Below are 16,670 nucleotides of genomic sequence, written 5' to 3'. Positions count from 1 at the left end.
CGCACCGTGCGAGGGCGCCCTCACCCTACCAACCAACTTCTGCTGCGTGATGCATTGTAACAATATTGCAGCCGCATTGTGTAGCATTTGCTTCTCGGAACTAATTTGCCGCCCTGATCGGCCAGCTTCACACAAAGTGGCACATTGATTACACTGAAAATGGTATGTAGGCAGCCACAAACTTTTATGGTGTTCAGTATTGATATTTTTAGAGTGTATTTTGTTGTTTCCAAAATCATGTTTCTGTCACTAGTGTCAGTTGACTGTATTGGGTAGGGCTTGGAAGTTGGATGGATCTAGCCCCACTAGTGTGGCACGGATCACTCCAGATTTATCCTTAGCCTAGCCATACATCCGTCTACGCAATTTGGTGTCGGCGTATCGAACATTCTGGCGCACCCACTTATCATCGTGGGCGCAATTTCTTTTGCACACGAACATGATTCTTGACTTTTCCGCTTTCTAAAAACCATTTATTGAATGATTTCACTTATGTTATTCAGGTATTTTCCAGTTTTTTTGCCTTTATCCATTCAATCTAACAGGCTCGCTCTCTCAGTCGCCATCTTTAAAATAAGATCATTGAGCATTACGTCACTTGACCCCTCATCATCTCCATGGCTGTTCCATGTCAAGATAACTAAACTGCTGCCAAAGTTTTGGAAGAACCCATTGGTACATGTAGTATCTTATCGCTCAGTCAGTATATTAAATATGTCTTGACATTTGCGTAGACGGATGTGTGGCTAAGGATAAATCGGGAGTGATCCGTGCCACACTAGTGGGGCTAGGATGGATCTACTTTGAGAACTCTAAGTCACACTAGGGCCTATTCCGGGTTTCGAGTCAACTCGGACCCATGCCAACTTGGACCCACAACCAACTCGGACCCATGCCAACTCGGACCCAATACTAACCCGAACCCAGGACCAACTCGGATCCACAACCAACTTGGACCCAATACTAACTCGGACGTTCGACCAATTCGGACCCACCCTGAGTCAACTCGGACCCAACCCCAAGAGCGTGATTAACTTGTTGAAAATTTTGATTTTGTCCACTTTAACATTTTAGCATTTGGTAAATGACACTTTTGCACTGCATGCTGCCGAGATGTAACGTCCTCTCTACACGTAATGCTTCCCAGAATTTCTCAGTTTTCGAGTTTGAACAGGCATGGTGGTTGAAAACCGTACAGGACTATATTTGATATCAGTGATGTCTTGGAACAAGTGAGAAGTAACCGGCAAGCGTCGTATTTTTATGGAGGCACATTTCTTTTGATGTCTTATTTGCCGCTTGTAGTCTGGAATCTTAATCGGTTATCAGCTTCTGAGGTATCGGCATGATTGACCACAAAGACTGATTTTGTCACCTTCCATCCTTGAAACCCTATGATCGGGGAGTGGGAGCTTTGGACAACCAATGGGAGCACCTTTTGGAGTGTGATTGACAGTACCAAATCATTGACGCCTTTTCTCCGAAGTTTTTTTGGCACTCCAGATCACCAGAAGAAATCGAATGAACTTTCACCAAACAGCCCCCAAAGTCTTTGTTACCACAGACAGATAGGCCCTTCTGATGTACATAAGAGATGCTGCATAAGTACAACACATACTGCCGATGTACCTCAATATCACGAACATTAACCTTTTATAGTGTCTCATGGTGTTATCCCCCACCTCACTTTTCAAATTTTTTTGGCCTGGCAAGTCTTACACCTCCACCTTGCCCCATCCCCCCTCCCCGAATACCGGCGAAATTAAGGCAGATGGAGACATTCATCCATGCAGGCCTAAACCGACTGTCCAAATAACGCAAATAGGTTGGTAATTTCGAACAACACGAATCAAATCATTTTAAAATAAAAATGTGGAATATTTCCTATTGTCTTAAACTTGGAGACGGTTTTGAAGCGTTGTATGTCTGCTCGCGAGCTCATTGTTATTTTGTGATCCCACTTTTTTTCTTTACAATAAGACGTGCCATAATCACCAGGGATCATAGAATTATTTATATAAATTCAGAATTTGGGATTGATAGTTTCCAGTTCAGAGTATTTCTTTCACAAAAAGCCCCACATTGCGGACCTATTTTGGATAGAAACAGGCAACTGCATTCAGAGCTGGGCACATAGTTTTACAACTATTAGGGGGTATCTTCGGGAAAAGGCGAATAAAAAAAATTCATAAAATTGAAATGAAAAGTGATCGATCTGGCCATATCTTGACTTTCCAGCGAAAAAAAAATTATCTTGAATTTCCAGTGAAAAAATGAAGGCCAACCTCTTCGCTAGGTTCATGAGTCAGCGCTATTTCGGTCAACGGGCGCGTATTTGGTGTAGTGCAACCACAAGACTCCGTGGGTCTGACTTGACTCGAGGTGGGTCCGAGTTGGTGTGGGTCCGAGTTGGTTGTGGGTCGGAGATGGTAGTTAGTATTGGGTCCGAGTTGGCGTGGGTCTGAGTTGGTCCTGGGTCCGAGTTGGCATGGGTCCGAGTTGGAATGGGTCCGAGTTGGTTTGGGTCCGAGTTGGTTGTGGGTCCGAGATGGTAGTGGGTCCGAGTTGGCATGGGTCCGAGTTGGAATGGGTCTGAGTTGGTTTGGGTCCGAGTTGACCTGATCCCCTATTCCGTGTGACTTTGAGCGCAATTGGTTTACGTGGTGTCGTAACGCTATGGGGTTTTGAAAAGTGCTTTGCCAGGGTCAGGTACATGTAGTTGTACCTGAGAAAACCTCCGTTTGCGCTCTCTGGAGCAAATCTCCCCCGAAGTTAAAACCCTCCTATGGAAAGTAAGACACATTCTTGACACTTTGTCCTTTCAGTATCAGTCAAAACCAGTCAAAATTCCCCTACGAGGCCCTATGTGTCTATATACTGGGGGAAATTAAGTGGAGGGAATTTTCGACTGTTTTTGACAGTTACAGCAAAAGGAGGGTTAATGAACTTCTACCTACATGTCTATCAAACATTCAGGTTCTCGTGTATTTTATAGAATTTTGTTGGCCTATATTATTGTAAAAAAAATTTTTTTTTTTCTACCATCCTTACTTCTCATCCCTCGACGATCCGCACGATCTGCGTTCTCTTTTGGCTGTACTTTGCAGATATCACTCCCTGAAGTACATGTACATGTAGCTCGACAACGCAGCATGTATCATGCCTCTTGACATTACCACCCCCTGCTTCCAAAATGGTCCAGCCGATATGTGATTAGTATAATCTCATGAACTATGTAGTCATGGTAGTGACCATAATGAAATGTCAGTTTTCAAAATTTTGTCAATCAGCCCTTTTAAAACTAAAAGAAATTATTGATACCATGATTTATGTCATATACAGGATGTATTTCTTATGATAAGACGGAAGAATTGGACCATCTTCACTGATGCCAAGGAGACGAGCACCGTGCATGAACTGAAACGTATCATCGAGGGCATCATCAAGAGGCCGCCAGAGGACCAGAAGCTCTTCAAAGACAAGGAGGAGCTGGACAACACCAGGACGTTGGGGGACTGTGGACTGACGAGCAACACAGCCAAGGCACAAGCACCAGCAACACTAGGATTAGCCATTAAATTAGAGGGTGGGTACCCAGGGAAATCAACAGGGAGGGGAGGCCCTCGTCCGCTCCTACATGTACCTTCTCTTCCTTGCCCACTCCCGCCTCCTTCTCTTACTTGCCCACTTCCGCCCCCTCCTCCAAAGTAAAAAATGGAGAAATACCAAAAGCAGAAAAAAGTGGGTAATGAAACATGGAAGACGACTCCTTTCCAGTTTCCATTTTGCTGTAGTCTGGTTCCCACATCAGCTAATCCTGACTTTTGGTACACGTTGCTGCCTTGGTCACTTGTCAAAATTCCTCCTATTTCCCCAGATTTCCTAAACTGGCCAAAACTTTCCTAACTCAACTATCATCAGTATCTGTGTATTTTGTGTAAATTTTGCACGTGTATAAATTACTTCTCTATGCAAATTTTTCCATGTGCATCACAATTTGAAAAAAAAATTGTACTGTATTTTTCTTAGTTTTTGGGCCTAATTGATCTCCAGTGTTGTACACCTTTGCTCATACTGACATTAAAAAAGCAAGAAACGTGCTCACAGTGCTTAAGAATAGACATTACATTGTACTCTGTTTTCAGAGATGATTGCTAAATGTACCTACTGGCCTTCTGACACATTCTGTGCCCCCTTCTCCCACCATAAAGAGCTCTCCCTTCTCCGTCTGTCACAATGTACATGTACATTGGTGGGTAATGGATACTACATACATGTACATTCTGTGGTGAAGAAAATCATGTAAGACCAAATTCAGGCCAATCTTCCTCATTCTTTAGTTTGCAAAGTTCTCATGAAACGTCCACGTGGGAAAGGCAAGGATCGTTGTAGGGCACCAGCAAAGTTGAAGTTCTTGATTCAGTTTTGAAAGGAAAGATCTCTTCGACATGTTGCACCTGAGAGTGAGGCTAACATGCGTTTGTCCTGATTCAGATTATAAGATGTAAAGATGGGAGATTGTCCATTTTATTACACTGGTCAGTGTTGGAGACCTCAGAATGTTGTCTGTAATGAAAAATGAAAAGGCCGAATTTGCATCATAATCATCAGCTTCACAATAGTCCCCACTTTGAAAAGAGGCAACGGGAATGTGGAAGCGTGAGTAGAGTTGCATGCCACCGAACAATGAGCCTTTTCACTGTGTAATACAAAGCATGCAGAGCACGCAGGGTCACAAACCAAGAATTTGCGGTTTGGCAGGTGGCCTTCGTGGCCAAGTGAGGCTGGAATTCTTGGAGTCGGCTTTCGGAAAAAAGTTCCCATCATCAAGGGGTTAAAAGCCAGTGCAAAACCTTAACATTTTTGCCAAAGACACACATGTACACTGCTCGTTTCTTGGATGTACTTTTGCCCTAAAATGCCCAGGAATGTCTTGTGGGTCATAAGTTTATTTCTTTATTTTGTTTGTCCTTTACATGAGCATGCAAAATGTCTACTAGGAAGTGAATGGTCCCCAGCACATGTACACTTTCATAAACTTGAAAAAAAAGAGGCCATTTCGGCCAATGATCTTTTCTTTTGTATGCTTTCGGGAGGGATCAGAGGAAAGATTATGTTCTTTACGCTCGTGAAAGAAATGACAACAATAGATGACTACTTACATGTACATGAACACGAATGTCCAACGCGTCTGATCTAGAGGGGGATATTCATTTATGTTAAAATCAAACTGTTTTTCTTCTGTGTTTTTCTTCCAGGCGACACGGATGAGTTTGAGACACTAGACTTGGTCCCCTACTCCAATCCCCCTGAGCTCCCCGACGTCATGAAGTCGTCGGAGCCTTCCACAACAAACACAGTAGAGCCACCTGTATCATAGAGCAGGCAGTGACGTTTGGGTACCAGTGACACTATACCATAGCAGACTAACACCAGCAAAATACATAAAAATTCGCACAAGGTATGTTCTTGAAAGAGCAACCCACCAAGATAGAGGCGTGGATTCTCTGTGAAAGATATGCTACTTTTTCTGTTTTAGGAAATCTTATTTTTTGTGTTTCATTGTTAAGAACAGTGTAAAAAAAAGCAAACGTCTGCCCACTTTACCACTTGTTCCCTGTTTTATTTACCCCCAAGGCGTTCCTCCCCATTTAAATTTCCTCCACAAGAGAGTACCGAAGTGTGACGTCACTGTGAACTAGAAAGTGCAGTGCAAACCAATGGAGTACGCGCGCGTGTTGGTTGATGCGCTGGTTCTCGCGCTAATGCCTTTTACACACTAATTGTGCACATGACGTATTCACTTCGGTACTCAATTCAAGGGAAGTTTGAAAAGAGGGCTTCAGTTATATTCCATATTCCATAGCAACAAGATCCACATCGTTTCATGCTGAAGTCCTGGGCCTTTACAGATATGTATCGTAAATTACATGAATTTTTTCAACATGGTTTGCCAAGAGCATCTATTAATTCGGTGAACATTTTTAGGTTTTGTAAAGTGAAAAATAGTATAAACATCACTCACAAACTGGTTTCCGTTTTCAAATCCATAATCTGAACTTTTACTTCATCCAGTATTAAATATTCAAAACTCTAAAAATGTTAATTAATACATTGGTTACAGTTCTTGGACATGGAATGGATCATTTTCATGGAGGACTTCTCCTTTTTATCTCATAACAAAACAACGGCATCTGCTCTACTTCAACATATACATGTAATTTAATCAACCTTAAATATAGCTGTTCTTGATACTGTGTGAAAGAGTGTTAACGTAAATGATATACCCAAAATGTCTCCATTGCTCACTGTCGCCAATTTAAAATGTAAACTTTGCACTATTTTGTCAGTCTTGCATATTGAATGCAGTTGCTTGTATCTATGTGGTTGTATACGGTGAACGATACAATTTTTTTTGTATAAAGATTGCCTGTTTTCGTGCTTTTTAAAATGATGCTATGGTGTCTCCGTGGATTTAGTCTTGCATTTCTGAGTAAAGTGCTAATTGGTTATACAATGTAGATAGTGATATCCTGTTCATTGCTGCTTGAACAATGAAATCGCAGAGACATCGCAGTTTACCATGCCACAAAGTGCTTCCTCATTAAATGATCTTGAACTCATTGAAGCAGTTTCCTAGTCGAGTTGTCAGTTTTAACAAGGACCCATGACAAGCCATCAAATCAAACCACTTGATATTCAAATTTAAGTGTGACGGTGCATTCCTTCATCAGCGTTTATCTCTTAATTGTGACTGGGTTGGACAAATGACTTGTGATGGAATAAGCAAGTTCGGTATTTCAACAAAGCCTGCTCATGATGGGAAGCTCAAAGGCACCACTTGGGAACCGATATTTCACTTCTCTTTGGGCTTTGTTTGATGGAGATGTTTGACTTAGTATTTCTCTTTACTCCGTGGTTAGTTCATAATGCTTGTAAATTGCTAGATATTGTAAATAACATCATTGAAAATTAGGTCTTGCCTTTGTTTTTGAGTTAAGACATACTGTACCTCTGAATTGTAGTGCTGGCCTCGTTATAATATGGATGTATTATGGGAGCAAAACTTATAATACATGTACAACCCACACTGATAGAGAATAATTTGGACTAAAATTTATTTCAAAGTGTTGATGTCTTTTCCCTCCTTTTACTTTTTTTTTTCAATTTTTACTGGGGGTGGGGTAGGGGTGGTGTTGGAGTAGAGCACACCCCACCAGAATTATAGGGGGGTGAAAACATTCAGGGGTGTGACTTGAATTTTACAAAGCCCACAAATTCATTAATAATCTGGATATTCTTGTCAAGCACTGCTCTGATTCGTCAAAGAATGCCCATTGCAGTAAAGTGAGTTGGTGTTAACCCTTCACAACAGTAGGGAGTGTAAACATGATCTAGTTTCTGGAAGACAGATGACACAACAGCTATCCTTGGTTCCCTCAGTTCCCTCAGTTCCCAGTCTTCCAACAAGTGAAGGCGATTGAAGACTGTTACGGCTGAAGGGTGCACTCACAACTGATTTCTATATTTTTCTGCCAGTTTTTGGAAAATAAAACAACCAGAAACACATCAGTATCATGTACATTTGGTTTTGACGTCACCCCAACACCTATTAAAAATGATAGCAAATGCGGTTTATCTGACTTTTAAGCACTGATTCAGAAAATGAATAAAAGATTTTTTATGTGAGAGATCTAATTGTCACATCAGAAACTGATAAAATGCCAGTTGTGTGCACACCTGGTAAAAGTAAGTTACTGTTTTCCTGTAAGTTTCATTTTCGCAAACTGGCACAAAAGGAGCTGCATTTGCACACGGCACATGTTTAGTTTTCAGTAACTGAATTTCTCTTCATTTTCCAAGTTTGAAAGGTTTGGATGTGAACTTTATTCCACAAGCATACAGATTGAGTGAATTCATGTTGAATCCTGTAAAGCATACTCCTTGAGTAACATGTCCACAAAATGTTTGTGAAAACAACATCTCAATTAGAAGCTGGTGTGTGAAGTGTCCATATACATGCACGTATTTAGGGGTTGGTTTGTAATTCCAAAGCTTCATTGCAGCATTTTCATGCAGTGGGGAGTTGGGTTGGCATAGTGGCTCTTTCCTCGCCTCCCACCTCTGCAGTCCGGGTTCGAATCCCGGCCCGGTCCACATGTGGATTGGGTTTTCAGTCCCTGCCTGATTCCGTGGGTTTTACCCAGAATATTCCTGTGGGATTTTCCTGCCATCTCTAAAACTGTAACGGCAATGTCATTGTCTCCTCTGTGCAGGTGTCTTCAGGCTTGCGAGCTACAGTGCCTAGGGTGCTTTTGAGGAATCCTTGATGTCATTACCAGAAATGATCAGTAATAATAATAACACCTGTATACTGTGTAATCAGTACTTCCATGTTAGTTGAAAACAAAATTTGCGGACTCTCACTCTTCAAAAAGATAACTGCACAGTGCCGACTTTCTTTCATGGATTTTTTAATAAAATTCATCTTGACTGACAAGCTAGTATTACCAAGTATCGCTTTCCACTAATCCCACCTGAAGTATAAGTAATGCACTTAAATGAAAATTACATTGCTGACAATTACAGCCTGCTTAATCTAATTCCCTGGACATTTTTATCACCAACTTCTGCCTCTGCCAAAATCCAGTGCCGTGCTGTGACCCCAAAACACTGTGTCTTAAAGGGTAACAAAAATTGAAAACATTTAGTTCACGTGAACTATTTCAAAATAATAAATACACAACCATTTCAAAAACATTGTAAATTTAATGTTTCTCACATTAATTATAACCCCCAAATGAATGAAAAGATCCTGCGTTTCCAGCCCACAAAAAAATCCCCTTTTGGCCGTTCTCCCAGGCTAATTAGATGACGTCATCGCCAGAAAGCTGACATGTACAGTGTATTGTGCACAGTACATGTACCAGCAGTATCGCACGCTTGCGACCATGTTGTTTGATGTAGCTTGGCCAACAGGCAAACACTGTCTCAGTTCAAGGAAGAAATTAAAAGACACACTTCTACAGTGTATTTCTTGAACTGAGACAGTGTTTGCCAGTGGGCCAAGCTACATCAAACACAATGTGGTCTACTGCAAGCGTGCTATGCTAGACTGCGTGTACTGTGCGTAATGTACATGTCAGCATTCTTGCGATGATGTTATCCAATCAACCTGGGAGTGCGAACAGCCAAAACGGGATTTTTTGTGGGCGGGGAAACGCAGCATCTTTTTATTCATTTTGGGGTCACATGGGGTAAACATTAAATTTACAATGTTTTTGAAATGGTGACATATTTAGCATTAAAGTAAGTTTTTCAGTAATCTAGCTTTACATTGCATCTAAATACTGTCATTTGGAAAAGTTTAAGACCACCTGGAATTTGGTTGGTATTTCTGTCCCTGGCCCAGCCTTACATTATTTCATTGAATGATTACAAACAATGTTTTTCTACAGTGGTGACTATACCAGAGTAGTGCTGTGAGCCCTTTTGCATGAACTTTGTTGCAAAGGCAGGTCTTGTGTGGCATGGGTTAAAAAAAGGCCAGTCTAAGTAATCAGAAATAAAGGAGGGCATACTATATATTAGACTTTTAACATGTAAAATTATGGAAATGTAGTCAAATAGCTGTTTAACCATATTAATGTACACTGTACTAAGTACACATTGAAAATAAACATCAGTTGGCATGATTGATTGGTTTAGGTTTGGTTTTTCTTCAGGTTAATGCATTTTGTAGTGGTGGTCCTAGACTTTAATAAATGACTTGTAAAGCAAACAGGGCTCTTCATGTTGCAGCATCACTCAGTTGGGCGTCCTGGTGAGTGGACGTCGTTTGTGAAAAAAAGATGAGAGTTCACCCAGATTTACATAGTACACGATTCTTTAAAAAGGCTTGAACTCAAAGTGGCTGGGGTGACTGGTGACACGTCAGATTGGGTCACATTTGGATTATGGGTGATTGGGGTTGCTTAATGTGTAGTCAGTTACGTCATGGTTATGTCAATGATGGATCAATCCTTATGCATAACACAATGACATGTACATGTATAAATTATTATTAAAGAAAAAATACAAATGTTAACTGTTCCTGTCTCAGAAGATATGAATTTCAGAATTTATAGTCCTGGCTAAAAAACTCTCCCTGATTTTTACCTAAAAACAGTTTATTTAAATTTTATGGGTAAAATTTGGCTTTTAACATGATTAAAACGCAAGTTCTGGAGAGGGAAAAAGATGTGACCCACCGGTCCCAAAACCAGGCTGAAATAGGTAACTTCATATCCCCGAAGTAGTGGAATTTTCACTTCACATTTTCATGGCAGTTCCACAGCTACCATTCCCCATGTAACACTTTGTGCAGAAAGAATTTAGACTTTACATGTACATGGATGACTTTGAAGTGTAAAAAGAAAGATGGGGAGAGGAATCGTCAAACATCACAATTACCCATTTCAGTCTGGTTTTGAAATGGTGGGTCATACACATGTTGGCAGTTACATTTAAAAAAAAATTTAACATGCAAGTAAAAATGTGATGTGCCATCCACATCTGTATCAGATATTGCAATACATGTAAATGAGGAATCACATGCAACACTGTACATTTATCCGTCACCTTTGCCACACCTAGCTTGCAAAACCTTACATCTCATACCTCACACAAAGCAATACTAACAATTGAAACTCAGAAGAGTGAGCACATCCGAGTCCAAACAGAACCACTGAAAACTTCCCTCAAGAATTATTCAACTCTTTGTTGCAAAATTGTTCAATTCCTGGTAAAAAAAACACCAATGAATACTGTTTTGAAGAATGCTCGATGCTTCGTTCTAACAAACCCCCATAAAACAGCTTTGAAATTTTTCAGTCAATTTTGCAACGCTGTCAGTTTTTAATATTTTTTTCCCTTTTCCCCATTGATATTACCCACCCAAGTATTCAACCTCAACATTTTGGCAGCACTAATAAAAAGCATGTACAATTTTTATCTTCATTTTAAAACTTTCCGAACAAACTTCAAATATTGCTTTGGGTCTAGCACAAATCGACGAACACATTTAAGTATAAACCGATGTCACCTTATTAAAGGCTTTAATAGCCTGCCAATGAGGGACAACATGTGGGCACGTCATGTGCACACAATGGCTCGGACATGTCACAATCACGAACAATCACAGCGACTTTTATTTTGACGGAATGAGCAATCTGGCATATTCATGTGAGCTGTTGTGCCCAAGTTAAAGTCATGATAAGTTCTGTTACTTGGCAGATACCTGTAGTAGCTACAGAAAATGCCACAACTTTACTCAGTGACATCACAGAAACAGCACCCTCGGCGTCAGGATACAGCATGGGTGTTGCAAACAGTAAAAAATTAAAGGTAAAACATGGATTTAAAAAAAAGGGATTTAAAAACAGTGTGTGTTGCTTTCACACAAATCAGCCGTAAGCGTACAGTGTGTCTGCATAAAAGCTTCAGTGAAACACTCATTTCATGAACACTTACATGACTTAGATCGGACATTATGGGGCTCTTCAGAATGAAAAAATTATTTCTTTGGGTCCAGCCCATTGGCTACAAACAACTCCTCTATAGTGTCGACCTGGTCTTGTAAGCACGTCTGGTATTCACGTATATCGTTCAGCACCACCTCTTCTGATTCCCCATTGGCCAGTTTCTGCATGAGGTCACTGTAGTAGGGAGCCGCATGGAACGCAACCTACGGTAGCGATACACAACAAAGAACAGGGTGATTGTTGCTCACACCGCTTAGTGAGTCGTGCATAGAATAGGTACCAGACTTGAGACAGTTTTCATGTCATGACGATGAAAGCTTCAACTCTTCTTGGATATGAATACAAACAGAGCTAATAATGCCGAATTAACCTGCCAAATCTACACTTCCAACGTCAGCCGTGCTTCTCTCATGAATATCTAGAGGACTTCAGTAGCCTCGGAAAAATCTGTTTCTTCCCAGCTCTTCCCCCAGGACCCCCACCATGCCCACCCCTAACACCCATCTCCCCACCCCTTACACCCCCAACAAAATACCCCCTGCATGAAACTTGAAAGCCACTTGTGGACCAAATTCACAAATTGGAGAACTCCTCTGACGTACCCCCACAGTTTTCTTGACAAGCCAGTTATGGTAGACTTCTAGTGTGGCTTTGTATGCTGCAGACAGCGCAGGAATGACACTGTTGTCTTTCACATTACCGTCTATAAGGTTCTTCAAAATTTTGCACACAAAATTTAGCCCTCTGAAACAAAACACACAGAAGGAGTAATGATTTAACGGAGCTAAACATTTCATTGTTGAATAAGAAAAGCACAGTGAGAGTACTTTTTGTTTTGTGAAAATGGTGTTAGAACTGAGTTTATTAGGTAATTTACATTACCAAAGCAGAACAATTTTATGTTACTAATCCTACTCATTAAGTCGTGGGTGAATTTTTCCTCTGATACCTACCTACGTGTACATGTACCATTACGTTACAGTTAGGACAACGAACTGACCTAAAAATGAACTAAAGGAATATTTTATTTCCGCTCGTACACAAATCTACATGTACTTTACATGAAAATCTGCTTAGCCAAATTTTCGGCATAAAATTTGACCCAGGTTATTACCTGTTGAGCCATAGCAGTGCCTCAGTTGCTGAGTTGCTCTTGAAACCTCTATCGTTTTTGACTTCTTCTTCAATAATATCTGCTAATGTGCTGTATATCTCTGGACCTTCATCATATCGTTTCCTCACTTTCTGGGCTCAGGGAAAGCAAGAGAAATTGAGTAAGATTTGAAAAAAAAGACTGTGAATCAAACCAGTCTTACTCGGTTAGGCTGTTGTAGTGGTATATTCCATGCTTTCCCTTTCTGTGACCCTGGTTCGAATCCTACTCAAACCAACAAGTAGATTAGGTTTTTTTTGTTCCTATCTGTTTTGTTTCCTGTGGAAATTTATTGGAGCTTTTCTTTCCACCTATAAAATCTTTACCTTGGGATATGAAACTTACTTTCTGTCGTTTATTTTTCAAAACAGTACACTCACTTGCTGAAAGGATAATGACATTTCAAGCGCTTCCAAAAACTGCAAACTTCCCTGTGCATAAGTGATCCTGGCTGCTACTAAATCCAGCAATTCCATGAATTCTGCTGCATGTGAACAGCTGTGAATTTATCTACAGTAGCTCCACGTAATGAACAAGTGCGTGTTATCTGACTGGACAGTGAAACGATTAAATTTACCATTAAACTACACAAACATATATGTACATTGTACCTTAATGTTTCCATTGACATCTGATTTGACAAAGGCAAAGGCATTTGGTCCGAGCATATCTGTGCAGAAAAACCGAAAGACTGCAGGTAAATACGAGTACGGTATAACTCGGCACAAGTATTCTTGCAGCATACCATTACCAGGTATTCAAACAATTTACAACAAAAAAGAAAGAACCAGATGCATAATGAGGAAATCTTTTTTATTTGACCAGCTTTCAATATGTTGACACTTTCTTTCAAATTACGCAGATCTGCATCTGCTCTTAGTTATTCATAAAGCGGTCAATGCAGCAACAGGTCTGAAGTGAAAATCTGTGCTTGGTCGTGCTGGTACCACCATAAATACACATGTACATGTACCAGCAGATTCCTACATGTACGTGACCATGATGGAAGAAGGACAAACAAATGAGGACAGGCCTACATGTACGTGTCTGCTGATTTGTTCCTGCAACCATGACAGAGACAATGAAGGTCACTGTACTTGTACATGTACATGTAGGCCTGACCACAAAACATTCAGTCTTCATGTACATGTACCGCAGAGAAAAAATGAAGGGACATATAAATGTCCAATTGAAATTATCCAGGTGACTTTAGTCAGTTAGTAGAGACCTTTTAAAAACAATTTTGCATTAACTTAATGGATATCAAAAAAAGCAAAAAAAAAAACACGCACCGAATACCCAGCTAGGTCCAAAGAAATTGTGACAAAGTATGAATTAACAGTGACATGAATACTTCAGTTATTACCCCGGTATAAGCAGGCCCATTGAAAATTTTAAAAAAGACAAAATCAAGACAAATGCAGGGGGATGTGTACCTCAAAATGTGTACCTCAGACCCCCCTCCTTTATTATTCTTACAAAACAGGTCAGTCCTCAAAAGAGTGAAACCAAAGGCAATGCTTTCTCTAGTATGCTCACTCTTTCTTATGAATTTAGAATCGTAAATTGCAATAAACACCCAAAACTAAGTAAACAGAAAAAGTTCTGAAATAAGTCAACATCCCAAAAGAAAAGGAAAAAAAATAACCAGCTGATCCCCTCCCCATAAACAAACACATACAAAAGAAAAACGCACACACAAAATAAAATCGAAAACTGACAGGAAAGAAAAAGGGGAGAGAAATGAAACCACACACACTCCGTGCAGTTCGCAACCTGAGGAATGGAATGATGGCTTGACATTTATACATGTAAATGACAAAAGAAATTGTAACGCAAATGACAAAAGAAAATGAAGACACTAAAAATGATAATATCATAAAATAAATGACATAAAAGTATACAAATGAATAAGACATAAAATCCCTTAAGATATATACAACCCAAATAAACCGAACAACAGATGGGAATGCAAAGAAGAGACAAATAAAGATATCCATAAAAACTTAAAAAACAGAGAGTACGACACCCCATGTAAGAACAAACTCAAGGAATAATAAAAACAAATATGGATCACAAAACAAATATCAGAGAGAAAGTATATGTTCGATATTTTAAATCTGCACAAGTAACATTGAGCGCAATCTTTGAACGTGTGCAAATTTCGTGCCTCGAACTGTGCAATTAAAGGGAGTACGAGTCATGATGGACCTGGCTGCGGCAGTGGCACGGAGGTTCCCATTCCTTTCAAAGTCTCCAGGGTGCATTCTACCAAGTCATTGGATTTCGGCACAAGAGCTCATGACAGGGTTTTCACAATAAGACATGCCATAATAAGGATGGATCATAGGGTTATTTCTATAAATCATAAATTTGGGAGTGGTAGCATAGTTTCCAATTCGGGGTATTTCCTTCACAGAAAGCCCCCAACCTGTGGGCCTATTTAGGATAGAGGCAGGTGGCTACATTCAGAGCTGAATGCATACTTTTACTACTACAGGTATTTTGGGGAATCCTTGGATAAAGGTGAATAAAAAAAAATTGCCTAGCTAACCCAATAAAATGGACACAAAAAGTGAACTTCTGGCCATAGTCTTGAATTTACAGTGAAAAACTGAAGGCCACCTCTTCCCGAGAGCCAACAGGCAGAGCTATTTTGGTCCTATTTTGCACTGTTTTCTATGGACACATATTCGGTGCAGTGCAACCCCCAGTTATCTGGCACCTTTCAGGCTTGGTAACTGTTGCCTTGAGTAAAGGCTAGGATTCCAGTACAAACTAGTAGTTTTGGGGGGCATTTCAAAGTTCTTATTTTCCCTGATTGTTATTTACTTTGTTGGGGATCCTACTTTTAATTTTGTTCCAGATATATTTCTGATTAATACATACGCAGCTCTAAGAACTTTCCGAATTAAATGTCAACAGGGGAATTTAGTTCTCACAAGGAATCTTTCAGATGGAAGAAAAGTCCGAATTACATGTCCATGTAAATGTCAACAGGGGAATTTAATTGTTCTCAAGTGGCACCGTTCATCAAAATGCTTGAATGGCGAAACTTCTCGTGGCCGGTCAGCATGACGCATCTTGCCCCAGCCCCATACCACCTGACCATACTGTACATGTACATACACACCTCACATGTGAGAAAAAGACCTGACAAAATCAAGCTAAAAGTGTAGTTGGTGTCAGTCTCTTCAGCACGACTGTTGGCTGTGGTTCATCCACAAATTTTTTACACCCAGAACTGTGGGGTCCAATGTCCGCCCCGTGTGGGAGTGGGGTCGGACCCCACAGTTCTGGGGGTAGGCCTAGCATTTTATTATCGCTGTGTGCAATTTTTATGGCAATACCTGGTTGCGCAAAATTTTAAAACTGCGCACGCAAATTTTAAATTTGCACACTTTCAAAGATTGCACTCAACATACACACATGCAGGGTCCATGCACGGTATGGGTTCATGTGTCACCACTGATCACAAGGCGACAAGCCACACCTGTTTGACCGATCCCGTCTAAAAGCGAAAAAGAGAACTACATGTAGGCCTAGGCCTACTTTAGGCCTAGAGCTAGTCCCACACTTTTAAAGTGTACGGCGCGCACGCGCACAACACGTCCACGACGTCAGGCTCTATCCTTATCAACAATAAACACTCACCAAGTAAAGGCAGAATAGAATCTGTACACGCAAGCAGGAAGGGTAATGTCTGTATTCGCTTGTCCTCTGGAACTGGAACATATCTGTGCTCCAAGTTCTTGTGAAAAGACATCTTTATGGAATAAGGGACTGAATAAGAATAGCAATCACGGTCACACACTACCGGCACGGGGGTCGGGACACGTATGTAACCGTACGATCTCACAATCTACATGTACATCATGTGAATGACCAGGGGTTTCGCCAACATCATGTCAGTGATTTAGCCGAGCCACTAGCGTTTCCGTCTATGGCTAGGTCGCACTTGGGATTCTCAGCAGTAATATCAAGTGACACATGTG

General features: G+C 40.6%; 2 protein-coding genes across 2 annotated transcripts; one reads left to right on the top strand and one right to left on the bottom strand.

Moving 5' to 3' along the window:
* Window positions 1-17: 17 nt before the first annotated feature.
* elob (elongin B) lies at window positions 18-9,707 on the top strand. Its single transcript, XM_022230111.2, has 3 exons — window positions 18-162; window positions 3,343-3,586; window positions 5,259-9,707. Exons 1-3 carry the CDS (start codon window positions 160-162, stop codon window positions 5,378-5,380), a joined length of 369 nt encoding a protein of 122 aa, XP_022085803.1. The 5' UTR covers window positions 18-159; the 3' UTR covers window positions 5,381-9,707.
* On the bottom strand, window positions 8,458-16,652 carry LOC110976668 (glycolipid transfer protein-like). Its single transcript, XM_022230147.2, has 5 exons — window positions 16,330-16,652; window positions 13,287-13,345; window positions 12,637-12,767; window positions 12,125-12,266; window positions 8,458-11,725 (listed from the first exon to the last, which is right to left on the bottom strand). The coding sequence occupies exons 1-5, from the start codon at window positions 16,439-16,441 to the stop codon at window positions 11,555-11,557; spliced, it is 615 nt and encodes a 204-aa protein (XP_022085839.1). The 5' UTR covers window positions 16,442-16,652; the 3' UTR covers window positions 8,458-11,554.
* Between the last annotated feature and the right edge of the window lie 18 nt (window positions 16,653-16,670).

This window comes from Acanthaster planci, linkage group LG09 (genome assembly GCF_054643075.1).
Source record: "Acanthaster planci isolate LZ-2023a linkage group LG09, COTS_SCS, whole genome shotgun sequence".
Taxonomy (NCBI): domain Eukaryota; kingdom Metazoa; phylum Echinodermata; class Asteroidea; order Valvatida; family Acanthasteridae; genus Acanthaster; species Acanthaster planci.
This window is presented reverse-complemented; position numbering and strand designations above follow the sequence as displayed.

What these genes read in the sequence shown, in the direction of transcription:
- elob (XM_022230111.2), top strand. An exon ending in ATTAGCCATTAAATTAGAGG is followed by an intron (nt 3,587 to 5,258) that starts GTGGGTACCCAG and finishes TTTTTCTTCCAG; the next exon opens with GCGACACGGATGAGTTTGAG.
- LOC110976668 (XM_022230147.2), bottom strand. Translation starts at nt 16,441, where the DNA reads ATGTCTTTTCACAAGAACTTGGAGCACAGATATGTTCCAGTTCCAGAG. An exon ending in TTCTATTCTGCCTTTACTTG is followed by an intron (nt 13,346 to 16,329) that starts GTGAGTGTTTAT and finishes TTTTCTGCACAG; the next exon opens with ATATGCTCGGACCAAATGCC. An exon ending in GCACTGCTATGGCTCAACAG is followed by an intron (nt 12,267 to 12,636) that starts GTAATAACCTGG and finishes GTTTTGTTTCAG; the next exon opens with AGGGCTAAATTTTGTGTGCA.